Source organism: Taudactylus pleione, unplaced genomic scaffold (assembly GCF_031769625.1).
Source record: "Taudactylus pleione unplaced genomic scaffold, aTauple2 ptg000026l, whole genome shotgun sequence".
Classification (NCBI taxonomy): Eukaryota; Metazoa; Chordata; class Amphibia; order Anura; family Myobatrachidae; genus Taudactylus; species Taudactylus pleione.
Window position 1 is genome coordinate 4,700,076 of NW_028284428.1, and position 26,988 is coordinate 4,727,063.

Below are 26,988 nucleotides of genomic sequence, written 5' to 3' on the forward strand. Positions count from 1 at the left end.
GGTGGTGCCAGACAGTGTTTATTTGGCTAAGTCTGCGTTCGTGTTAATAGGTAAGCGCTGGCTGCACTGCAGTGAGTGTCTGTGTTAGTGTATGTGTTTGTGAGTATGAGTGTGTCTGTCAGTGTGTGTATGTGTGTATGTATTTGACTGTGTCAGTGTGTGTGTATGTGTGTAGGCTAAGGGAGGGAAGTGAGAAAAGCAAGGCAAGAGATTCAGATCAGGACCTGTAGTATGTACACTGTAGAGCAATTTATTATAAAAGTGTTAGTATTAGGGACTACTACAGGGGGCATTATATAAGGGGCACTACTGGTAGCACTGCATAGGGGGACTACTACTGGGGGCACTGTATAAGGGGCACTGCATAGGGGCACCACTACTGCGGGCACTACCTAGGGGGGCACTGTATAAGGGCCACTACTGGGGGCACTGTATAAGGGCACTACTGGGAGTACTGCATAGGGGGGGACTACTAGTGGGGGCACTCCTGGGGCACTGCATAGGGGCATCACTACTGCGGGCACTACATAGAGGGGTACTGTATAAGGGGCACTACATAGGGGGGCACTGTATAAAGGGCATTACTGGGGGCATCTATATATTTATTTGTGGCTAGATGTTTTTTCGGTAACCAAGAATTTAGAAACCCCCCTTTCAAAATCCTGCATTTGCCACTGAAAAGGGGATGGCAATTACTGATTAAACAGCTATACATGTACTTCATTATACACAACATATGCCAAATCTGTACAAAACATTATACAATACGTAAAATTTACCATTCACATCAGTGGCATTGCAGCTTTCCTCTGAATATCCAGACATGCCTACTAGAATGTTTCCAAAGGTCAAACAACCTTGATTAGAACAATCTTGAAAACTTTTGCAAAAGTTTTCTGCAAAGGAAAGAAATAAACATAAGGTCATGTCTGATCATAAAAGGCACCATTCATTATTATTGTCTGTAATGTCATTGTTTTGCATATCATCCAAACACAGTATACGCCATACTTGCCTACGTTTGAAAAAGCATTTCAGGGAGATTGTGAAAGCAGCACCTATGAGCGCGTGTTACAGTGGGCGTGTACTGATAAATCTGAGAGGCGTGTCATACATGTGATGGGCGTGTACTGATAAATCTGAGAGGCGTGTCCTAAACCTGGCTTACATCCAAATGTAAACCCAGCCCAAAAGCAGATAGTAAGATCTGTTTGTTGATGAAAACACACTAATACTTTTCAGAAATTCATAGGGATCATTGTGCCTTATAATAACCAATGCAAGGAAATGACACTAATGATCCCATTTGAATGTATATATTTCTGTTTTTTAATATAACAGCTTCATAATGGGGGTAAGGATGAAATGAGGGAGATTGCTAGACTCATCAGGGACACAGGGAGATTGCTACTATTTCAGGGAGTCTCCCTGACAATGAGGGAGAGTTGGCAAGTATGGTATACGCAGAACTTTGAACTACAGAATAATATTCTATAAAATCTTCTGACTTTCCCCACTGGACTGGTGATTAGTCTCAGTTAATGAATGACAGGATTTTATCTATAACTTGCACCTTACAGCATTATCCAGGGCTCCAGAATTTACATACAACTATATTTTCACCTCTAGTTCACATAAGTAAGCTTGATGAAATATGAGATTGTATAGCTCTGGCATCTGGGAAATTATATAAACAGAGGCCCTGATTCAGAGCTGGACGCTCTGACAGAGTGCTCGCTCTGAATCAGGGCCTTCCTTCCTGATTTTAGAGCGGCCTCCTGGCCGCTCGCATAGCTGTGGGTTACCACCCACAGCTATAGCGAGCGGCCAAAAAGATGGTCGCGATGGTCAAGACCATCGCGACCATCGGGCTTGCGATGAGACCCTTGTGGTAGGGTCTAGTCTGCCGCAAGCCCTGGAGTGCTTTTGGCTCATCAGAGCCAAAAGCACTCCCACTGACATCACTTGTGATGTCAGTGGGGCCGGCCCCAGACGGTAGGCGTTCCAATGGGAATGCCTCCGTCTGGCCAGCCACGCCCCCGGCACGCCCACCAAAGGGGGCGTGCTGTCACTCACTCTCGACAGCACGCCCCCTTTGTAGCGAGACCCATAGCGACGGGTTGCCCGTCGCTATCCGGGTCTCGCGCATGCGCACGACAGAGCCTGGTCCGTCGTGCGCATGCGCACTGGCCCATCATCGACCCGCTTGCGAGCGCTCGCGAGCGGGTCTGAATCAGGCCCAGAGCCCCCTAAATAATCTCTTCAATCCTTTTTACACAAACATTACTATTAGTACAAATCATACATGGAAATTTGGTTTTATTTGAAAGCCTTAAAATAATTAACTTAAAATATACAATATACATACAGTACTGCCTGCGGAATTATTGAATTCCCATAAAATTATCATTGGGATGTATTTTATTCTTCATTTTACCTTTGGATGGGAGGTCCAACAATTAGGCAAGTATTGGTTACGGTCTGCAGCATAAGGCTGGAACCCTGAAAGGGTTGGGTACTGGATGCCGGCACTCGGGATTCCGGCGGTCAGAATACCCTACGCTGGCATCCCAACATGGTTAGGATACCAACAACTGTCAGTCGGTATCTTAACCCTGGATGGATCTGGTGCAAACACACGCTGATTGATATAATGGCTACTTCCACAAACAGACAGGGGCGGTGCAGCTGCATATAAGCGTACAACTGTGCACACGGGTGAATATCAGCATTTAATACTGTGCACGCAATGCGTATGAAAATGTGGTCAACTTATGTGCAACTCTGAAAGAGCCCTATATGTTAAATTATATTTTAGTAAAAGGGCTCCAGCTTCTGTGGGGTCTATACATTATGTTAATTATTGGGGTCTGGGCAATAGGTGAAAATGTTCATATTTACATTCTTAGATGAAATTAGATGATACATAACCCCTAAATGTGCTCTTAAAAAAGTTCAGAAACAATAATAGTAGATCTGTACACAAGCATTCCGATTTACTTGCAACACGCCTGCAATATTTCTAAATTCTAGAGACGGAAAGGTGTGTCCCCGGTGCACAAGTAACTGTGCAGAAAGTTTCTTAAACCCAGAGCAGCCAGATGTTTTTTTTATTTTCTGTATAATACTAGGAAAGCGATATTTAGGGCTGGATAGGCTGCTATCTGTTATAGTGACTTTCAGTAAACCCATTTCTACAAATATCTCCAAATTTTCTTGACTTACAATAATGTTTAATTTTACCTACCTTTTGTGCAAAGTTCACCCGTATAATTATCTGGACAAAGGCAGCGATTGTTTGTACATATTCCACCATTTTTACAATCCAAAAGGCAAGGGGCTGGTGGGAGTGGTGTGGGTAGAGCTTTAGGTTCTGTTAAAACATTAAATGCAGATCATTTACTAAGTTATAATAAAACAATGGGACACAGGTGGTGCAGTGCTGGGGCCATGGAGTCCATTCCAACCAGGGCACTATGGGCCTGATTCCGACCCGGACGCTATGCTGCGCTCGCATTAGCGATTTTTCGCAATCTGCGCTTGTGTGAGTCGCAATGCGTGTGCGCGAACCAGTCATTGCGATGGGAAAGTGCTCGCCCGTAGCCCGCAGTCGGGCCGCTATTTTGAGTGACAGATAGTGCCATTTGTGGGTGGTAATAGGGGAAGGTTCTTGTAAACGGGGGTGTGGATGTGCGAACTCAGGCGTGCCCAACCGTCAGAACGGCGTTTAATGGGTATGCATAATTAGCAAAGTAGCGTCATTACACACGCGATTGGGTTGTATTTTAGCCTGAACTGCTCGCAATGTTGTGGTGGGAAAAGGCTACCACAAGCACTGTGAGCAGCTTCGATGGCTCTCGATGTTCTCGATTAATCCTACAACTGCCGGAGATGACGTGCGTCGCGAGTGGCAAAGGGGCGTCTTTATACAGGTGCGAGCGCATAGTGCGGCCGCTCGCTATTACTTAGTGGGCGGATTACTTAGTGGGTGGCTTTTTCGCGATGAAGTGCGAGCACATGATTTAAATAGCTGGCCCCTTTTAGCCAGCGAGCGGCCACAAATAGCGTCCGGGTCTGAATCAGGCCCTATATGCATATAGTTTATATGTTCTCCACTTGTTCAAGTGGGTTTTATGCAGGTGCTCACTTTTCCTTCCACAGTCCACAAATAATGGTAGGTTAATGAATGTGGGTGAGTGCATATAATTTACACTGTAAACTCCGCAGGGGCAGGGGATTATGTTATACTTTTTGTGAAGTTCTATGCAATATTAAGGTGATCAACACCAACAAAAAGGATACCCAAGGCCACTGCATTGGCAGTTTATTGGTCCCATTTCCTCCAGCCTGAACGTACAAAAGCCACTGGCAAAAGCCAGTGATATGCATGAAGCCTACAGGGTCAAATTACTTAATTACGCATTGGGGTGTCTTATGGCTAGAGATGAGCGGTTCAGTTTTGATGGTTATTTTTGCAAATTAGTGCTAGTTCAGATGAGTTTGGATTTATCTCATTGGCTATCCAAAACACATGAGAGCTGGATAGCCAGTATGATGTAAAGAGCCGAGTAAAACTGAATGAAACCAAACCTCTTATCTCTAGTTATGGCAAATGCCTTTAAAAATGCCTCTCACTCCCCTTCTGCTACAATCCAGATTGAATGGGAACATTAATGGGGTTTAGGCTAGAGCAATTGGCCCCCTGGGCTCTAACCTGTCATGCCCGTCATCTGCCTTCTAGTCTAACAGTAAACTCACACTCATCACTACCCCCCTTTTCATGCCCATGTTGGTGCTATATAATGGAAAATAACTGGTGTAGCGGCAGAGGTGTATTAAGAGAGGGGGTGCATTCCCCGTCTGGGGCCCCCTCCTCTCTCCCCAGTGGCTAGCAGTGGACTAAAAGCTGCAGTAGACTCTGGGTCTGATTCACTACCATATGCAACTGAATATACTATTGCAATTACACATGCAGTTCAACTGCGATAGTATGCTAATTCACTGCGATCACTATCCTGTCACAGCACTACACAGGGACACCCACTTTACTCAGCACACATACGTAATGTTTAGCAAAGCTGCAAAACCCTCGGTACAATCGAGTACCATCGCAGCCTCACGCACACTTGCACAAGCCCTGAGCTTACTCAGAAATTGCTAACTTCCATGCATGCTATGAGACCTCAGATGGCGTAGGTCATCGCAGTGTCTAATATATGCACACCCCTGCAATGGCGTGCAAATGCCCTGTGATGCCTGCGTTTCGCAGACCACCTCCCCGTTACCTCCCACAAATGATACTTCCTGACTTCCTGTCAATCAATCTTCGATGGGTCTGTGTAGTCACTGCGATCGCAGTCCCGATCACATCGGCCGGTTCGCACTCGCGCTCTCCGATGCATATGCATGCATGCGTAATTGCAGTTGCATATGGTAGTGCATCAGGCCCTCTGGCCACTAGTCTGTGCCCAGAGTTTACTGCACATGCACAGATCACCGGAAAAATGGTGTGGCTGACATTTTCCCAGCGATTTCCCTACTGCACATGCGCAAAACATGTTGTGCAGGGCTGAGATGCCAGATGCACAGCGGTAAGTATTTGACAATGTGGGTGCAGAGTGTGCGGTTTGCCCCCCCCCCACTCCACACACCCTGCACCCATTATAGATACGCCCCTGTGTAGCGGGCAGTTTAGTAATGTTTTGTCAAAGACAACAACTGCACATTGGCTGCCAATTGTATCATTGCTCACATATTTAATGTACTCATTTTGAATGTCCTCTGATAGAATACATACAGGAGTAAAGATTACTGTATGTAGACAGATGCTTTGCATATATTTTAGTTTTTGGAACTTGATACATATATTCTCTTGGTACATATATTGGGACAAACAATGGGACAAATGTAATAGCCTCTGGGTTTCTGAAAGCACCAATGTTTTGGTGATATGTTAGAATGTGATGAAATATCAGAAGTCCCATTCCAAGAATATACTCCTGTTCAAAAACAATCCTACAAATGTTGAAGAGGTGAAAAATAAAAACCAGTGCAATTTATTTTTCACTGCAGTTGAAAAGGTGGTAGAGCAATTTGGAAGAATTCATCATGAAGGAGGATACTGAAGGATGACCATTTTCAGGAGTTCCACCTATTCCAGCTGGAATGGAGAGCTACAAAGTTTGAAGGAGACAACAAATCAACAATCTAAAAAGTCTAGAAAAAAATCAAAGGATAGAAGATAGTTTAACTACTTAACTGGCGCAACCAGAAGTGCTTCAGCTGGCAAGGCATCACATGCAACCGTGCAGTCCCGCTGTGTGCCCTGGCTTTAAAGAGGAGATTTGGTCTGCACAAGTGCACAATAAATATCTTCTGACTCCCCAGACCCCTCAGAAGTGTTGCAGAGCTCTGTAATAGCCAACATCACTGCCGAAATCGCACACCAAGAGTGCTGTGTCAATGGCACTCTGGAGTGCATGCACCGGGGATCAAAGTGCGAGGTAGGGAAACAAGCACTATTTGTAAGTGCAGAGATCAGCTGCAGCAGAGGGGCCTGATCATCTGCACTCTGCATGTGGAGGAGAAGGAGTATATGCCCATGGGGGTGGGTAAGCCCTAGGGTTGGGGGATCTAGCATTAGTGGGGGTGAGGGAGAGGTAAATGTAAAAAAAATTACATTGGTCACAGTGTAAGAGGAGGAGGACAGGTGCAAATAAAGGGGCTTTTTACAGAGTGGGTTGTTTTAGAAAACAAGGATTTGTTTACTACAAGTGGTTGTGGGGGAGGGACCACTGGGGGTATATTGTCAATTGGTGGTTGGAAGTTATTTTCTAATGGGGGCCTATGGACACGGTGGTATGGCTTGGTGCAAACCCCCCCTAGATATATTTTTTTAAATCAAATAACATATTATTCAAAAAACTTTTTAAACTTTAATAAATAATAAAATAAACCTGACAATTTCTGAGAGCTTTTGTGGAACAAAAGTTAAAAAATTTTTTGTTCTCCTGAAGATGTTAGTGATTTGTTGTATAAAGTAAGCAGAACCTTTCAGGAACCTGGAGAGAAGTTTACAAGTTATCTATACAAATTTGGTAAGTTGATGCAATGAGATAGATGAGTATTGTATGAAGTTCAGTAGTTGGTCATAAATGAATGATCCCATAGCTCAAAATTATTGTGTTATTCTTATAGATACCATACTTTTTCTTTTATTCAGCTTATACAGGAAGTCAACTAGTAAAAATCATTTGTAGAAATCAGGGAACAAAAAATAAAAAAAGTATAGTTGGCTTTTTTGAAACAGGTTCCTGAAGCAGAGGGGCCTTGGCGATCTATTTTAAATGAATAAAAAAAATATTACAGCTACTTTTGGAAAAATACAAGGCATTGTGCCCTGGGTGCTGGAACCAGTCACCCGTTTCTAGATATGGCCCTGGCTCTTAAGTTTGTGTGCAATTAAGGGGTAAAAACCTATTTTAAATCAGCAAATCACCAGATCAGGGGCTCTATTCAATATGATAATTATTAACATTCCTACCCGCTGAGAGCATTGGAGCAAGTCATCATTGCTACGGCGCGGAGACAGCTGATCCAAAAATCAGTTACAGGTCATGCAGGCCCACAAGAGCCGATGGAATTAGCCGGACTGGGGCAGAGGGATACGAAAAGGATCTCTCTTCGCAATCCGGGACTCTTTCCCATAGAGAAGGAGCAGGGTGAGTGGCGAGCGTGGGAGCATTTGCCATCTGCAGTGTGCCCCCCTATATACAGTCACTTAACAGCACAGCCACTTGTGAGTCTGGAGTGGACACAGGCTACTACATCCACTTTAATCGGCAGAGTAGTGCAGCATACATCAGCGTGCAGTGTGCCTCCTACAGTCACTTTACCAGCACAGCCACTCTTGGCACAACCACTTTAACATATGCAGAGACATTGCAGAGCAGTGCGCAACATGAGAGTGAAAAGTGAAATGGTGCAGAGTCCCTGTCGCGGTTCCTTATATAGAAATTAACTCTCACTAGAATCTGACGTCAGAAGGATGATGTTCAGCCTCGAAGTGGGATCAGATTCAGACGGGAACACCTGAGCCTTGGCTCGGGTGGATTCGGATCCCCGGTGTTCAGTGCGGTTCAGATTCCACATTATCTGAACCACCCATCTCTAATTCTTATTAGTGATAATTATGTTTTAAACTCATTGTAAGTTTAAAAGATGTCTTGGAGGCATTCATCATGCCTTCCTCAAACAAGTATCACATCCAAATAAAACTGCTCTTTTTCCGTTGTCAGCTTTTTTTTTTGAAAAGTGATACTTTTCCCCTGCAGCTGAGGTATCCACAAGGATTTCCCCAATGCTGCATGGCTCTCCCCATTCTCCCCCTCCCTCAATCTCTATTCCCCACTGGATAATACCCCCTGCTCCCTGCGGTTGTCTGATCACCCCCCCCCCCGTGTCCAGCATCTGCTCCCCACCCGGGCTCACCTGTCTTCTCTTGGTGAGTCTGGGTCACTTGTCTACAATCCCCTGGAGCTCTCAGTTCAGGGAGGGATCTCCTCTGCTGTGGCTGCCTTGTAAATCTTCACAGGCTGATTGTGAAGGTTATCAGGGGCTGAACACCATCTGAAATGTTTTTTGGGAACTTGATGAATGGCCACCTAACACTTATTTTTTACAAAAGTATGTGAAAATTTAATTTTCACATGCTTTTGTGAAATATAAGTGATGATGAATAGGCCCCACAGTGAGATAAGTAATAGGGGGAATGATGCCATGTAAGTCACAAACATAAAATACCTGATGTGGTAGGATGAAGCTAAGTGGCATTGTGAGCCACTGATTCTGTTCCCACACCTATTGGCTTAAAGGATAAATACCAGATGGGGCTGAGGAGGCCAAGCCAGGTCAGGAAGCCAGGCCAGCAAAAAGCAAGCAGGACTTTGTGTTATGCTCAGACTAATGTCCCTCCATAGTTAGGTCTGAAGAAGTGAGTTTGTGCCCTGCAATGGGGTTTGGTTGTTATATTCTGTTTTTTTTTGTGCTGACAAACAGTAGAGTATAAGTTATTGTTTTAACTTGGTCAAGCTGTGGTGACCTTTATTTGAGCATCCAAATATTGTACTACTGAGCAAAGGCCCTGATTCAGAGCCGGACGCTCTGACAGAGCGCTCGCTCTGAATCAGGGCTGTCCCTGCTCCTTTTTGGAGCAGCCTCCTGGCCACTCGCATAGCTGTGGGTGACCACCCACAGCTATAGCGAGCGGCCAAAATGATGGTCGTGATGGTCAAGACCATCGCGACCATCGGGCTTGTGACGAGACCCTGCAGTAGGGTCTCGCTGCCGCAAGCCCAGGAGTGCTTTTGGCTCTATCAGAGCCAAAAGCACTCCCACTGACATCACTAGTGATGTCAGTGGGGCCAGGCCCAGACGGTAGGCGTTCCCATGGGAACGCCTCCGTCTGGGCAACCACGCCCCCGGCATGCCCACCAAAGGGGGCGTGCTGTCAATCACCATCAAAAGCACGCCCCCTTTGGTGCGAGACCGATAACAATGGCTTGGCCATCGTTATTCAGGTTTCGCGCATTCGCACGACAGAGCTGCCTCCGTCGTGCGCATGCGCACTTGGGCACCATCGACCCGCTTGCGAGCGCTCAGCGCTCGCGAGCGGGTCTGAATCAGGCCTAAAAGCCCCTAGAATGTCATCTTAGAGTAGATAATTGGCTTGCTGTTGAGATCTATGCAGAAATATATGCATTGTGGCAGCAGCTTAGTGGAAAATGTGGAATGTATTGGCACAGCAGCAGTTAATGGAGACACCAGGACTCACTTGAAGCCCAGGGAGGTAGTGAGTGACAAAAAGCTTGTTGTGAAGTGTTGTTTAAACGGAAAACTGTCTGCATATGTGAAGAGGAGTATCTCCATATGCTGCAGAAGCACACTCAGTGGAAAAGAGACATTGATGCAAAAGACATGGAGATTGTCTTCAAGTAAGTTTTGAGGAGCAAACACAGACATTCCAGTGCAACTTGGTTATTTCCAGAGCAACTTCAGAGTGTCTTGCTGAAAGAAAGACATTTCATGAAGTTCTGCATAAAACAGCAGAACAAAGTGCAGTTTTGGAGAAATAAATGTATCATGTATGTGCTGTGATTGAGGAGTTGCAAGCAGATAATATGAACCTTCAAAAATGTCTAGCAAGTGCACAGAAACAGTTGCACAATCTCCAGGTGGCAATGAGTGCCAGAGAACAAGAGCTTGAGTGTAAAATATAATTAGCAGAATCTGAAATTGTTGAACAACAGTTGGGACTTATTAAACTTGAACATATGGAGAGCAATTTCTGCAAACTCAGAACAAGTTATAAAGCGCAATAAAGAAAAGTTACCCAGCATTAAGAACAGCTCTCTGCAACTAAAAAAAAGCCACTTGAAAGTGGGAAAAGCAGAAAAGGAAAATTTGCCTACACTCTGGAATATGATTCTGGCCATGTTGATTCGAATGAAAATTTACAAGTGGTGGGTCAAAGCTGCAAAATGCTCAAAAAAAACCTTGATACAGAAAATTACTTTTAGGTCCCTGTTATATCTAAATATATTGAGAGGGTTACAGTTTGTGATGATAAAGCTGTACCTAAATTCGGTGATATGGAGTTGGTAAATACAAATGATAATCTTTAGTCCTATGATGCAAAGGCACAAGAAATACAAAAGACTATAAGAAAGAATATCTATTGCTTCCCAGGATAATAGGCAGAGTCTTTCCTGTTATACTTAGGTATACTCCAGAATTTTGACTATAAAAACTATAAGTCAAAACCCTGAAGTAAAAAGTATATGGCAGGTGAGACACTGCTTCCCCTGTCTAGCTTTTCCCCACATCCCTGATCAAAACACCAAATTTCCAGCACTATATACTGCTGCACCTTTATATAATGCCCACATGAACCCTCTGGTTCATATATGTACTGTATCTGTAAATCTGGCTCTGATACTAGCTAGTGCTTCCCCAGCCATTTACCTCATCGCACATCACAGCTAATTTTGTAATGAGATCAGAATGATAATGATATGACCAGGTCACACATTTTTGAGAGCAAAACCTTGCGGGATGTTCATATTGAAGGTCTTGTAAAAAGTAGTACTCCAGTGCATGAAATAATTCATTTAAGTAATCATATCAGTACTTATAATGCATCTGAGTTTGTTTGTGAGGAAATTAATGTAAGTGGGTCTTACACTACATCCAATCCAGTGGTTCCAAAAGTTTGTGAATAACGTCACCCTACTGTATCAGCAATTTTTTCATGGCACCTTTAGGCCTAAAGTTCTTTATTAAGAAATTCAAGAAAAATATATGTGCAGAAAGGGATGGCACTCTGGAAATAGCTTGAATGCATAAACTACTTCTACTACTGAAAGAAGCAGCAACTTTTAAGGTCTCAGGACCCTTTATCAACCTGTATGTGATCTCTAGTATGGATTGATAAAGGGTCCTGAGCAGACATGAAATGTTTCTGTTTCTTGCACCAAATAAACTCAAAACTCAAATGTTTCCAGAATTGTGCCATTCCTCCTTGTGCACACATACACAGAAATCTAGCAGTGTTGAAAAATTAAAATATAAAATTGGGGCAGGGGATAAAGTCACAAACAAATTTCAAGGAAATACAGTAGTATCTCAAACTTGTGCAGCTTCCTAGGTAAACTGTGATATTATGGGAGGGTTACCATCCATCTGGAATTTCTCCATACAGTCCAGAAATTAGGACATCTGTCCAGAGTCTGTAGGGTTAGCATGGGCAGTGTCCTGAATTCACCAGCCGTCAGCCTCCTCTGCTAAGTCTTGCCACCCCCTGGCTTTATCCCAGTCCCACCTCTCCCTATTTTTGTCATGCCTCCCCTTGGCATGGTAATGCCTTCCCCTAGCTCTGTCATTTTATCATGCCTCCCCCTTACCGTATGCCTACTCCAACCTCATGCTCTGCCTCACATCCCCCTGGCTCTGTTCTGCCTCCTTCCTGCTCTGTTCCTCATCCCTCCTTCTGTGTCCAGATACATTGAAGGATTTCAACAAGCACAAAATGCTGAAGATGACAGAAAAAGACACAGACCTTGAACAGAGTCAGACTGTACACACTGTACCTTGTGTACAGTGCCAAGGAGTTAGCCATGCAGTGCCAGACAGTCAGTACCAAAGAAGTATGTATGCACTGCCATGACATCAGATCCATTTTGGTATTCAGGACAGAGAACTGGGACAAAGCACCCCAATATAAACAACCTGGATATGTGAAACTGAGAATAATACAGATGTAAGGTTCCAATTCTGTGCTCATAGGGTTTATACCCAAAATGATGATCTACTCATAGGGGCATATTTATTAAAATACTAGCTGAAGTACCTGGCATTGCCTGGGTTTAAATCTTCAAGTTATTAAGTTTTATTATATGATGTCTTCCAATTCCATCCAGTGGAAGGCCCAGACTAGGCTACCTGGGTTAAAATTCTCCCCAGCATACATCAATGGGAGGTCCAACTGGGACCTCAACCCCCTAGTATTTTTTCTGGGATCCAGTGTTACCACTCTGAAGTTTTGGTCCAAATCCATACACTGGAAATCTTAGAACAGGCTCCCTGGGTCAAAGTTCTGCCAAGCGCATTCTGGTTTGAGGTCCAGAACCAAGGCCACTCCATCAGGCATCCCAGACCAATTGCCACCCATCTGAAGTGTTCATCTAAATCCATCCAGTGGAAGGCTCAGAACAGGCTCCACAGATCCAAACAGGTTCCCTGGGTTAAAGTTCTGCCCAGTGTCCTGAGGTTAAAGTTCTGCCCAGTGTACATCAATGGGAGGTCTAACTGGGACCTCAACCCCCTAGTATGTCTTCTGGGATCCAATGTTACCACTCTGTGAAGTTTTGGTCTAAATCCATCCAGTGAAAGACTCAGAACAAGGTCCCATTGAGTTCTGCCCAGCATACACCAACAGGAGGTCCACCCCTAACCCCCCTAAAACATGGCCAGGATCCAACTGGATAACCTCATGTTGGTTTCATTCCAATCGATGCAGGGTGTCCAAATGTATAACCGGACAGACAAACAAACAGACCAATGAATATTATATATAAGATGTGGTCTGCCCTCAAATATTTAGAATCCTTATTATTGCATATTGTGGCAATAAAGTTTCTGTTGTCAACAGCATGTACCAATTTTAATTGCTAGGACAAGTGTTCTGATCACAATAAATTGATCGCAACCACACATGCATGCCTTTCCAGCTGTGCATACAAAGTGAGAAAAACCCCACAATCCACTTACAGACCTCCTGAGCCCACTGGAGAGGGATCACAAGGAAATCTGCCCTAGTATAGCATCTACCACTATCAAGTCACATCTATGCCTTCCAAATGGGCCAAATAATGGATCCCAAAAGGGGCAGAGTTTCAGAAAAGGCAAATCAAATTGGGGAAAAAAAAGACCAGTGAGAATCTCTGGGATTCATTCTTTTTGCTGTCTAGATTAGGGATGTGTGCTGGACCATTTTTGCTGGATTTGGCTCTGATTCATAGTCCAGATTTGGATTTAGATTTGGATTTGCCAAATCTGCCATGACTGGCTTCAGATTTGGATTTTTTACAAAAACTGACAAAAAAAGCTAACATCACATAATTTGGGCTTTTTTTGTCCCTAGAGTATTATTAAGCTCAGTAACATTAATTTCCACTAATTTACAGTCAATTTAGACCACCTCACAGCTTATAATATTGTTTTCCTCATTATTGGCCAAAAGTTGCAGTGAGCTGACTGGTTACTAAGCGACAGAGCAGCAGTGCAATGGCATAGGCACCATAGTTTAAAGCACATCTATGAAACATTGACACACAGCAGTGGCAAAAACTAAAAGGTAGTGCAAGATGGAATTGTCCTTGGGCGCTCCAACCCACCCTTATGTAGGATATTGAAAAGTACATGCACACTTTAGCAAACCAAGCACTTCAGCGACAGGGACTGCCACTTTTGTGGCTGAGGTGCTTGGTTTGTTTGGTCCCCTACAAAACAAGCTACCAATCGGCTTAAGGCAACAGCTCTACAGTTGCAAGATTATTATTATTATTACCAGTTATTTATATAGCGCACACATATTCCACAGCACTGTACAGAGAATATTTGGCCATTCACATTAGTCCCTGCCCCAGTGGAGCTTACAATCTATATTCCATATCACATGCTCACACACATACACACTAGGGTTAAGTTTGATGGGAGCCAATTAACATACCAGTATATTTTTGGGGTGTGGGAGGAAACCGGAGTACCCGGAGGAAACCCACGCAAGCACAGGGAGAATATACAAACTCCACACAGTTAGGGCCATGGTGGGAATCAAATCCACAACCTCAGTGTTATGAGGGGGTAAAGCTAACTATTACACCATTATGCTCAGATGTCATCATCATTGCCATCCTTACCCTCATCAGTGTGTATATATCATCCTCACACAATATTAATTCATCCCCGCTGGAATAATTCATTACAGAAGACTCTGTACTGCCACATAATTGCTGAGAAAAGTCTTCCTCATGGAATTTCCAGTTTATTTTGATGAACATCATCATTTCCACATTTCGAGGAAGTAGCCTCCTACGCCATTCACTCACAAGGTTCTCGGCTGTGCTAAAAACTCTCTCTGAGTACACACTGGAGGGTGGGCAGCTTAAGTAATGCAAAGCCAATTCATACAAGGGCCTCCAAATTGCCTTTTTTTCCTTCCAGTACTCGAAGGGACTCTGAGACAAGTATATTTTTATAGTGTCATGAAAATAATCCTCCACCTTTCTTTGGATGGTGATTGTATCAGATAGAGTTATGGTAGAGGTGTCACTAATGTTGGGCAATTCTTTTAGACCCAACCAGATGTCAAAATGTTGGGTTGACTTATCTGCATCACCACTGGGTCTTTTGGGAAAGCCGATTTTTTTTCTAGCTGCTGCTGAAGAAATTGAAGGAGGAGATGTTGTAGTGTTTGTGACACTTGTCAACTTGCTCACCAGTAGCTCTTTGCATCTTTTAAGATCTGGGTCAGTTGGAAAGTAATCCACAGCATACAACTTAAACCTAGGATCAAGCATGGTTGCTAAAATGTAGTGATCAGATTTCAAGAACATGGCCACCCGTGGATCCTGGCGAAGCGAATAAAGGACTTGATCTACAAGTCTGACATACTTTGTGGATTCACTTTGTTTAATCTCCTCCTTCAATTTCTCCAGCTAATTTTCCAAAAGCATAATTAGGGGAATCACCTTACTCAAGCTAGCAGTGTCAGCACTCACTTCACATTTGGCTACTTCAAATGGTTTGAGCACCTTGCACAAGACAAGAAGTACTCTCCACTGTGTTGGGCTAAGGTAAATTCTCCCTCCTCTCCCAATGTCATGGCTTGTTGTATAGTCATGGATTGCTTTTTGCTGTTCCTCCATCCGCTGAAGCATATAAAGGGTGGAGATCCACCAAGTTGTTACCACCTATTCAATTGATGGCAGGGCAAATTAAACTATTCTTGCAGGTGTTGCTATCTCCTGCATGCTGTTGCTGAATTCCAAAAATGGTCTGAAATTTTTTGGGCCACAAACAGCATCTCCTGCACGTCCCTGTAATTTTTAAAAAAAACCTGCACCACTAAGTTGATTGTGTGAGCAAAACAGAGGATGTTTTGAAATTCACCCAGCTGTAATGCTTTCACAATATTTGTGGAATAATCAGAAATCACAAATCCTGAGGAGAGTCCAAGTGGGGTAAGCCATGTTTCTATGACATCTCTTAGTTTTTCTAAGAGGTTGTCAGTGGTATGCCTCTTATTGAATCCGGTGATACACATAGTCACCTGCCTCTGAATGAGCTGGCATTGTTTGTTACATACTGCTTCTGCTGCTGCTGAAGTCTATTCAATCATCCATTGGGCTGTCACAGTAATGTAATCTTTAGTTTTCCCACTTCCACATATCTGTGGTTAAGTGGACAGTTGTTACAATAGAATGGCTTTTTGGGTAAAATTAAATCGAGATGGAATTTGGTATCGGGGACACAGGACCTCAATTAACTTTGTAAAACCCAGTGCATTAATTGCGGATATTGGATGCAGATCTAATACCAGCTGTCACAAGAAACTTTGAGTTGTGTACCCGAACTGGGTTATAAGACAGAGACACCTGAATCAATAGGTAGTTTGAAACTGGATGGTTTAATATAGTTTCTGCTCATACTGTGATATAAGATGTTATAATATAGTCCTCTGTGCAGAGATAACGCAACTGGAAGATACTGAATAAAACTATAAAACAAAAGTCTCTGAATAGTCACTGAACTTGGAAAGGAACTGCAGGAAGAAACTGTAGACTTGGAACTGAATGAAGTTGAAGGATTTTGAATTAGACTCCGGACTGGAGCAACGAGGATTGAACTAGAAGAACTTAGAACTTGATTCCTGGATTGGAGTAATGAGGATTGAACTTGAAGAACTTAGAACTTGACTCCTGGACTGTAGTGAGGATTGAACTTGAAGAACTTAGAACTTGACTCCTGGACTGGAGTAGTGAGGAATGAACTTGAGGAACTCGGAATATGACTACGGACTGGAGTATCATGGAATGAACTTGAGGAACTTGGAATATGACTCCGGACTGAAGTAACGTGGAATGAACTTGAGGAACTTGGAATATGACTCCAGGCTGGAGTGATGTGGAATGAACTTGAGGAACTTGGAATATGACTCCGGACTGGACTAATGCTGGTAACACATTGGGAACTCAGGAACATAGAGAGGATCAGAGAATCAGCCTTGCTATGCTAGGAAGCATAGGTATCACAACGGGAGCTCAGGAACAAAGGTCATGCAGCAGCAATGGACATTGTTGCAATGGCAACCAGCATTTGTTACAGGAAGGTCTTTTATACCATCAGGCTGAAGTGGATTGGCTGAAGCAACTTGAGATGGCTGCTGACTGGATGCACGTGTATCACCTGACCTGGCCCAAGATGGCTGCGCCCATGTACTGGGAAACTTGCATACTGGAGTGCTGTGAGTGCATGGATCTGCGGCAGAGGGACACAGGCAATGGTGGGGATGCTGCAGACAATCCAAAAGTGGAGGTGCCACATCAGAGAATACTGGAAAATCAGGCTGATGGCATTCGCACAGCATCTATTCACTGTACAGGGGGAAGCCCGGGGACAGCCCAGCATCTCGGAGATGCTGGGCACGCCCCATTAGTGATGTAAATGGGGGCATGTAATCAGACCACGCCCCTTTACGATCAGGCTACGACCCCTTTTCGGGCGGGCGCGCCTTTGAGGGAGAGGGAGACTCCTTTATTGGGGGATCCCCAGGGATTCCCGGCCTGGGCTGACTAGTGGTCAGGGTTGATGCTTTAGCTGAGAGACCCAGTGATAGGGCTTCCCTGGCTGTGGCATTAACCCACCATTAGAAAAAGTCTGGTGCTGGCTCTGGATAATACAGGGAAACCCTATGCATTTTTTTCCAGTGTTTCCAGAACCAGGACTGGCTCAGAGCCCTAGTGCTGGTTGTCCTGAATACGGGGGACCCCTACGTCATTTGTCCACCATATTTTGGCAAGCAAGACTGGCTGTGAATAGCCCAGTGCTGGTTGTGCTTAATACTGGGGACCCCTATGTCATTTGTCCTTTGTATTTAGCACAACCAGTACTGGGTCTGTAAAGCCCAGTGCTGGTTGTTCTTTGGGGAAGGGGGGGGCACGCCTTTTTTTTATTTTAACACTTTCATTTTTTAAACACTGCAGCACAGATGGATCTCACTGACCATCCAGGCATCTGTGTTTATTTTTATCACACACAGATGCGTCCATCACGGATACCCCTGATCCAAACCTGCATCAGTCTGCCGCCAATGCCCCCACTGCCGCTGCCGCCAATGCCCGCAACCCCCCCAGATCCTGGCTGCAGCTAATGCCCGCTTCCTTCCCCCGAGTCCCACTGCTGCTACCGCCTGCACTTACCAGCCATCTTTGTGTACCCAAGTGAAGCCACAGTGAGTTCATCTGCTGAAAGCACCTACTGAGGCTGCGCAACATTTGAAGCTTCCTATCTGTATAATGGTGCATTTGTGAGGTAATAGTTTAAATACTGTAACTTTTTAATTTACCCGTACCCCAAAAGCATCTACCCTAGAACAAAAGCTACCTTATAAAACAAACCCCAAGTCTAAATTAAATTTGCCCTGTACCCTGACTTACAGTATGCTTTCCCAAAAATCCCCCATAAAGAACAGCAGAAGAGTGGCCCTAATTGAGAGTGTCAAACAAACTGATAGTTGGAACTTTAGATTACTCTCAAATTCTAATTTTTTATGTTTTTGAAGACAGTCCTGGTTGTCAAAATACAGGGGACAAACGATGTTTGGCTCCCCTCAAAAATGTTTTACTTCACCCCATAGAGAACTCCCGAGGGGGGGGGGGGCATGGTGTTTAAGGTGCTACACCTCAAAAGCTATTGGAGGGACTGAGCTGAAATTTGGCATGAACCAAGCGACAGTTCTACTCGCCCATGTCAAATTTCAGCTCAGTACCTCTAATAGCTTTTGAGGTGTAGCCCCTTAAACACCATGCCCCCCTTGGGAGTTCTCTATGGGAGAATTATTTTTTTTTCAAGGGGACCCCTACATCATTTGTCCCCTGTATTTTGGCAACCAGGACTGTCTCTAATTAGCCTGGTGCTGGTTGTGCTTAATACAGGGGACCCCTACGTCATTTGTCTCCTGTATTTAGCACAAACAGCACTGAAGCTCCAAAGCCCGGTGCTGGTTGTGTTGTTGGAGCACGTCATTTTTTTTAGGTTCCAAATGAATTGTTTAACAGATGCATGGATAAATCTCACTGATACGTCCATGCATCTGTGTCTTATTGATTTGATTCTCTTAGGTGCATGCCCAGCGACAGTGAGTCCCTCTGTCGCCTGCTGATGCTCCTGTGCACAGCCCTGTTGCTGCCACTGCCCCAAACACCTGCAGCCTGCCCCCACAGCTGCCTCTCCCTCTGCACCCCCAAAACACCTCCTGTGTTCTGTCCACTCCTCCACCTGGGCTAGTGTACCTATTTGTTGTCCTTCTGCCCTGCAGGTGGCCAGTTTGCTCCTCAAAACCCTGATGGTTAATAAATTATAAAAAAAGCAATGAAATTCCATAGACAAAAAACCTTACAGTTTCACATGTCCCATTAAGGCTTCTTAGACATGATCAGAAAATTTCACAAAACCTTATGAATTTGTGACACTCAAACGTAAAAAAGCAATGAAATTCTGATGCCTTAATGGGCGTGTTTCTTGCGCAATACAGATATGGTATGCCATCACACCCTGTGGTTAACTGCAGATTCAACACTCTCACAGAGTGAGATTGCTGTCACTCAGAAAATGGTGGAGCTGCTATGTAAAGTGACAGTTAAGAGCTGATTGCTTGGTGCTATTTATTTCCAATTTTATCTCTCTCCAAGCTTTATTAAATCTCCCCCTTAGTACTTTTATAAATAGACCCCTAAACATCAATTGTACTTCAGCATTACATCACTAATTACAGGGCACTGCAGCATTACTTCACACAATACGGGATTTTGGTATCACACCAGCAGCCGGTACCTATCTGCTTTGCACTTGTTTACTTCTGAACCACTGAGCAGAGTACACACACAGCTGTAAAATTGTAAGTACTGGCTTTTATCTTTATTCTATCTGCACTTGACTTGTGACATGTAAGTAGATTGTTTTCACAAAGCAGAAGACACCAAGACATTTGGATATCTTAACTATGTAAATAAATTCAAGTCCTATAGAAAATTATGTAAGTTGCAAGTTTCAACATTTTTCACAAGTGAAGGCAAAATTAAATAATTTTAAAAGGTTCATGAATACATTTATAACGGGGGGAGGAGGGAAGTGAAGACATGCACCTATGCAGTAGTGATGACTGAGACAAGGGTCTATCAGTAAGCCAGTAGTGCTGCTACATGCATATTTAGAATATAAACTGAAATTAAATTGCCATCATGTCGCTTTTTAGACATTAACTACTAATTAATTAAATTATGATCAGCAAATCCTCATTTATCTGTAATAGTCTCAACATCATATGATATAATGCAAATAGTTACAGTAGGAGGCAAATTAATGATCAGTTTCACAACAGGTATATGGTTAAATCTAACAGAGCAAACACTACTGCTTGCATGCGCCCTTCAGATGGGTCACCCTGTGTATGGGCGGAATCGGTATGACATTCCGCCGGACATAAGCCCGGCGGATGTAATACCAACGCATAAAGGCAGAAGACTGAAGATCCCAACAATGTAAGTATTTTGACTATCCCTAACCCTCTCCTCCCCTTACTCTAACCCTCCTTTACGGGTGCCTAACCCTAACCTCCCCCCTAATGCCTAACGCTAACCTCCCCACAGGGGTGCCTAAACCTAACCCTCCCTCCCCGCACCCTAAACCTAACCCTCCCGGGGAGTGCCTGCCCCTAACCCCCCCTTCCCTTAGCCTAACCCTCCCAGCGGGGGTGCCTAACCCTGAGTCCCCACCGGGAGCCCCTAAACCTAACCCTCCCCCCGTGGCTATCCACTCCCGACACCCGGCTTACCTTCGTTCGATATGCCGGGCGTCGGGATTTTGGCGGGTGGATAATGATAGGTGTCGGGATTTCGACAGGTTGCATATTTGACACCTTTTGTCAGATTTTTTTTCCCACCAATGATAAAACCTTGGATGTTTCCAATTACTCACACATATACATACATAGGTTCACAAAGTAGAGAGCATTTACACAATATTGTTATTACTATTATTTAGGGTTATTAATAAGTAGTTAACACTAAAAGGGATTCAACTGTTCAAACTCCTGGCAAGATCTGTGAGAAAAATCAGAACATAGGCACATTGATGTTGAATCCTACTTCTTCACTTAACAAGACAGCGCAAATGAGATATCTGTTATAAGAACAAGACCATCCATACCTTTTATCAGAAGCCCTATCAGGAGGGTAATGATAGAAGCAGTAGCTAAACACACTAGGATCTTCACACAAGTCCACACACATGGATGCCTAAGCCACATCTTGGATGCATTTGCAGATTCACTCACATGCTTCCTAGGTTTCACCTACTGCTGAAGTTAATAGTTAAGCCACCGAGCTGCCTTATCTACCATGCATGAATAATAAAACATATGTCAACAAAAAATTATAAATGTTAAGAAAGTTGAGCAATCTGTAACATAGCTGCAGACTCCCCCAGAATCTAAGTTAGACTTCTGAATGAGTGGACTTCTGCAAAAGAAAGGCAATTATCCTACAAAGGCACTTGCATACAGTTCCTGCAGGTTGGCCAGAGACAAGATTACCCTCATCATACTGTACACAGTTGCCCTGCCCACTAGATGACAAGAATGGCATCAGACTTTGGCCCTCATTCAGAGCCGCTCGTTAGCGGCAGTACGCTCGTTCCGAGCGATGTTTGCACATCTGCGCATGCGTACGGTTTTTAGTACGCATGCGCGAACCAGTCAGTGCGGCCGAAAATCGTTTGTACGCTATATAGCGAGTGCCTGCTATTTTGAGTGACAGAATGAGGCGTATGTGGGTGGTAACAGGGGAAGGTGCTTGAAAATGGGGAGTGGAGATCCGAACGCAGGCGTGCTTAAAGGTCAAAACGGGCGTTTTATGGGTGTGTATATTTAAAACAGCAGCGTCATTGACCACGTCACTGGGTTATTTTAGAGCCAGAACTGCTCGCAAATTTGTGGTAGCAAACACCAACCACAAGAATAGCGAGCAGTTCATACGCTGGTCGATGTACTCGATTAATCTAATAAATAGCGGACATGACGTATGGTGCGAGCGGCCAGGGGGCGTTTTTAACAAATAAACGAGCGTATGTTTTGCTCGTTCGTTCAGACTTAGAGGTGTGAACAGACTGCAATGTGCGTACGGATCATTTGAATAGCCACCCCTTGTTTTTAAACGAACGACCGCAAATAGCGAACGGCTCTGAATGAGGGCCTTTATTCCATTCCCAATGCAATTTCTACTACACAAACACACTTATTCTGAGTCATGGAGGACATTAAATACCTGCAAACAGTGCTAGTCCATAGCATAAATACAGTTTTGTCTCATGCCACTATTTTATACCCATTTTTCTACAAACCTAATAAAAGTATGCGCATGTGAAAGTGATTAATGTTAGAGGGAGTTTTTTCTATTCATCTGCTACAATGGGATTTTTCTAGAATCAAAATCATGTGTTGGTTTATTTCCACAAATAGTAAAATTAGTTTAAGCCGTTTATCTGCTTAAAACAAATAAAAACATTATGCCTCATTGCTATTGCTCACATTGGAGCCGATGCAGAGTTGAACATAAGCCAGTTTGCGTATGCGCACTTCAGAGTCATACACATTTTGATTAGAGAGGCAGAATGGGTTGTGTCTCAAACAGCCAAAGTTCAGGGAGAGTTTGCTCACCTGGGGTAACTTATTCAGACATGGACGTAAGTGAATATTCAGTATTAATATTGATATGAAGTATATTTGGATTGGGGTTCGTCAAATAAACAAAAATCCAATTGAAAATGTATTTGCATGCAGATTATTTACGACTCATCCCTATTAATACTAACAAAAACAAATAATATATCAAGTAACATACACTCACACACACAAAATAAATTGGAAGGAAAGCACTGACAAGGACACAGCAGGCGTCTTCATCTTTTATTTTCAAATGTTTTTCTCTAATTGCACACTCCAGTATCTACACAATGATTTGTGTTTATTGGTTTTAAACAATATTTCGCAGTTACACATTTTTATTTAATTATATACTTTAAAAAATAGGTTTTAAAAGTGTGCTAATTTGAGACAACTCTTTTCTTTCTCACAATATTTATTAACAGCCCAATAGTTGTCGTGGGCAGCACCCACAAATCTATATATTAAAATTACAATCTATACGGGGTTCAGACTTATATCTTTTTACCAACTAGTGCAGAGGTACACCTCCTTTGTTTTTGAAATACATTCTATCTGAGGAGAGTTGTAGCCAGAGCCGTAAATAGACTTTTTGGTGCCCTGTGCCAGAGAGAGCATTGGCACCTATCCCCATTATTTAAATAGAGACATAAGGGCCACGGCCTCATGGGGAAGGGCCAAGGAAGAGAGAGAGGAGGCCAGGAGATGATGGGGATAAAAGAAGAGGAAGCTACAACAGTGCCCCCTGCCATTCGGTGCCCTGTGCCATGGCACTGGTCACACTACCCTAGTTACGGCCCTGGTTGTAGCAGTTCTACTAAGTAAAATATAGCATTGTTAAATATTGATACTACAGTATAAGGAGTATATTCAATTGGGGGCAAAGTTTAGCAAGGTAAAAAACCTTATGCCCAATTTTGGATTACTTAAATTTCTGTGGGTCTCCACGGCTCCCAGTGGCCTCCCCTCCATGTTGTGACTGGGGAGAGGGCTACTGGGAGTCCTGGAGGCTACTTGGAGGCTCTGCAGGTGCTGGCAGGTGCAAGGGCTGCTGGGAGATGTAGTTTTTCCAGTGCCGGCTACAGGGAGGGAGTTGGGGTTACACACTCGCTCATATACGCTGGAGGAAGAAGACAGCGCTTCGGAAGGTGAGTAAATAAGGACTAATTAAGCTAATTTGGGGTGGGGGTGCCACTTGGGTCGCAAAGCAAGTCCCACTGATTTTACCCCAGACTTACTCTGGAGGTGCGATCACTGCATCCCATTTTCAGTCATGTAATTGAACAGCAGAGCCGGCCCTAGGCATAGGCATTACAGGCATATGACTAGGGCATTTGCAATGCCTTAGGGGCATCCCGCCGCTCGGCAGCAGGGCCCGCAGCCAGCAGTACTAATAATGAATCACACTGTTATTATTACAGTACTCTCTCTGCGCTGTCTGCAGCTGGCCGGGGGCCCTACATGACCAGGCTGTCACACTAGACTGCCTGAGACCCAACCCCTCCCCCCGAGTGCCCGCCTCCTCCTCTCCGTCTACTCTATTCTACCTGCACTCTCCTTTCCCTGCCTGAGACTCCGCCCCCTAACAATGGGTCCCCGCCCCTTTCCAGTGTAGCCCTCTCTGTCACTGTGTCACAGCCTCTCCTTTCATTATGTGCTATGGAGAGTGGAGATCAGCCCCAGCAGGGACCACACATCCTCTTCCAGGAGAGGTAAGTGCCAGTGTCATATAGGGGTGGTATCTGTATGCAATGGGGAGGGGGGTGTATTAATGTAGTGTGTGTGGAGTGGGGTGGTGTATTAATGTAGTGTGTGTGGGGTGGGGTGATGTATTAATGTAATAGTGTGTGAGTGGGGGGGTGTATTAATGTAGTGTGTGGGGGTGGGGTGGTGTAGTACTGTGTGAGTGGGGGTGGTGTAGCATATGTGGGGTGGGTGCTGTATTCTATGTGTGAGGGGTTTGTTCATATTATCTGTGCTAAAAGTTATATGAGGGTCAGTGATGTTCTCTGTTATATGGTGCTCACTGCAGGTCTCTCTGCATTATATGGTGCTCACTGTGACACTCTCTGCATTATATGGCGCTCATTGTGTTATATAGCGCTCACTGCAGGTCTCTCTGCATTATATGGTGCTCACTGTGACACTCTCCGCATTATGTGGCGCTCATTGTGTTATATAGCGCTCACTGCGATGCTCTATATATTATATGCCGCTCACTGTGACACACTCTGCATTATATGGCGCTCATTGCAACTCTCTGTTATATTGTGCTCACTGCGACACTCTCTATATTATATGCCGCTCACTGTGACACTCTCTGCATTATATGGCACTCATTGCAGCTCTCTGTGTTATATGGCGCTCACTGTGACGCTCTCTATATTATATGCCACTCACTATGACACTCTCTGTATTATATGGCGCTCATTGCAACTCTGTGATATTTAGTGCTCATTGCGACGCTCTATATTATTTGCCGCTCACTGTGACACTCTCTGTATTATATGGCGCTCATTGCAACTCTGTGATATTTAGTGCTCATTGCGACGCTCTCTATATTATATGCCGCTCATTGTGACACTCTCTGCATTATATGGTGCTCATTGCAACTCTCTGTGTTATATAGCGCTCACTGCAACACTCTATTTTATATGCTGCTCACTGTGACACTTTCTGCATTATATGGTGCTCATTGCAACTCTCTGTGTTATATGCCGCTCACTGTGACACTCTCTGCATTATATGGCGCTCATTGCAACTCTGCGTTACATGGCGCTCACTGCGACGATCTCTATATTTTATGCCACTCACTGTGACACTCTCTGCATTATATGGCACTCATTGCAGCTCTCTGCATTATATGGTGCTCACTGCGACGCTCTCTATATTATATACCACTCACTGTGACACTCTCTGTTTTATATGGCGCTCATTGCAACTCTCTGTGTTACATAGTGCTCACTGCGACACTTTCTATATTATATGCCGCTCACTGTGACACTCACTGCATTATATGGCTCTCTTTGTGTTATATGGAGCCCACTGCGACGCTCTATATTATATGAAGCTCACTGTGACACTCACTGCATTATATGGCTCTCATTGTGTTATATGGAGCCCACTGCGACGCGCTATATTATATGCCGCTCACTGTGACACTCTGCAATTCATGCCGCTCATTGCAACTCTCTGCATTATATGGCACTCACTGTGATGCTCTCTATATTATATGCCGCTCACTGTGACACTCTCTGCATTATATGGCGCTCATTGCAACTCTCAGCGTTATATAGCGCTCACTGCGATACTCTCTATATTATATGCCGCTCACTGCAACACTCTCTGTATTATATGGTGCTCATTGCAGCTCTCTGCGTTATATGGTGCTCACTGCGACGCTCTCTATATTATATGCCACTCACTATGACACTCTGTATTATATGGCGCTCATTGCAACTCTGTGTTATTTAGTGCTCATTGCGACGCTCTCTATATTATATGCCGCTCACTGTGACACTCTCTGCATTATATGGTGCTCATTGCAACTCTCTGTGTTATATAGCGCTCACTGCAACGCTCTATTTTATATGCTGCTCACTGTGACACTTTCTGCATTATATGGCGCACATTCCAACTCTCTGCGTTATATGGCGCTCACTGCGACGCTCTCTATATTATATGCCGCTCACTGTGACACTCACTGCATTATGTGGCGCTCATTGCAACTCTCTGTGTTATATGGTGCTCACTGCAATGCTCTATATTATATGCCACTCACCGTGACACTCTCTGCATTAAATGGCGCCTTTGGATTATATGGCGCTCACTGCGGCACTCTCTGCATTATATGGCGCTCACTGTCACACTCTCTGCATTATATGGTGCTCATTGCAACTCTCTGCATTATATGGTGCTCACTGTGACACTCTCTGCATTATATGGCACCTCTGCATTGCACTCTGCATTATATGGCACCCCTGCGTTGCACTCTGCATTATATGGCACCTCTGCATTGCACTCTGCATTATATGGCACCTCTGTGTTGCACTCTGCATTATATGGCACTACTGATACCCTATGTGCTGTGAGACAACCACTCACTAGTTCCACCACTGGGCTGTGGCAAGTAAAATGGACATGGGAGGGCATGCTGCGCATGCCCAACCGCAGCCGCTCCTCACATCTCACGGCTCCGCCTCCATCCATAGCCCAGCACCCACCAAGTCCAGCAGGGAGAGGCCAGCTGGAAAAACAAACAGGGGTGGGCGCGACTGCCTCCCTGGCCCTAAAGAGAGTAAGTCTAAAGCTGGGTACACACTTAACGATGTGTACAGAGCGCGATATCATTACCAGCGGGACCCAGCAGGGATCCCAGTATCGGCAAGTGCATACACACTTGCCGGTGCCCTGAGCGATGGCGGGGGCCA

At 44.3% G+C, this 26,988-nt stretch overlaps 1 protein-coding gene across 1 annotated transcript in view; it reads right to left on the reverse strand.

The window, feature by feature from the left end:
- Nucleotides 1–8,151, reverse strand: part of ADGRG7 (adhesion G protein-coupled receptor G7) — a 150,183-nt gene extending 142,032 nt beyond the window's left edge. Inside the window, 3 exon segments of the mRNA XM_088451729.1 lie at nt 780–896; nt 3,248–3,373; nt 8,028–8,151. Coding sequence (XP_088307855.1) covers nt 780–896; nt 3,248–3,373; nt 8,028–8,151 — 367 coding nt within the window.
- Nucleotides 8,152–26,988: the final 18,837 nt, after the last annotated feature.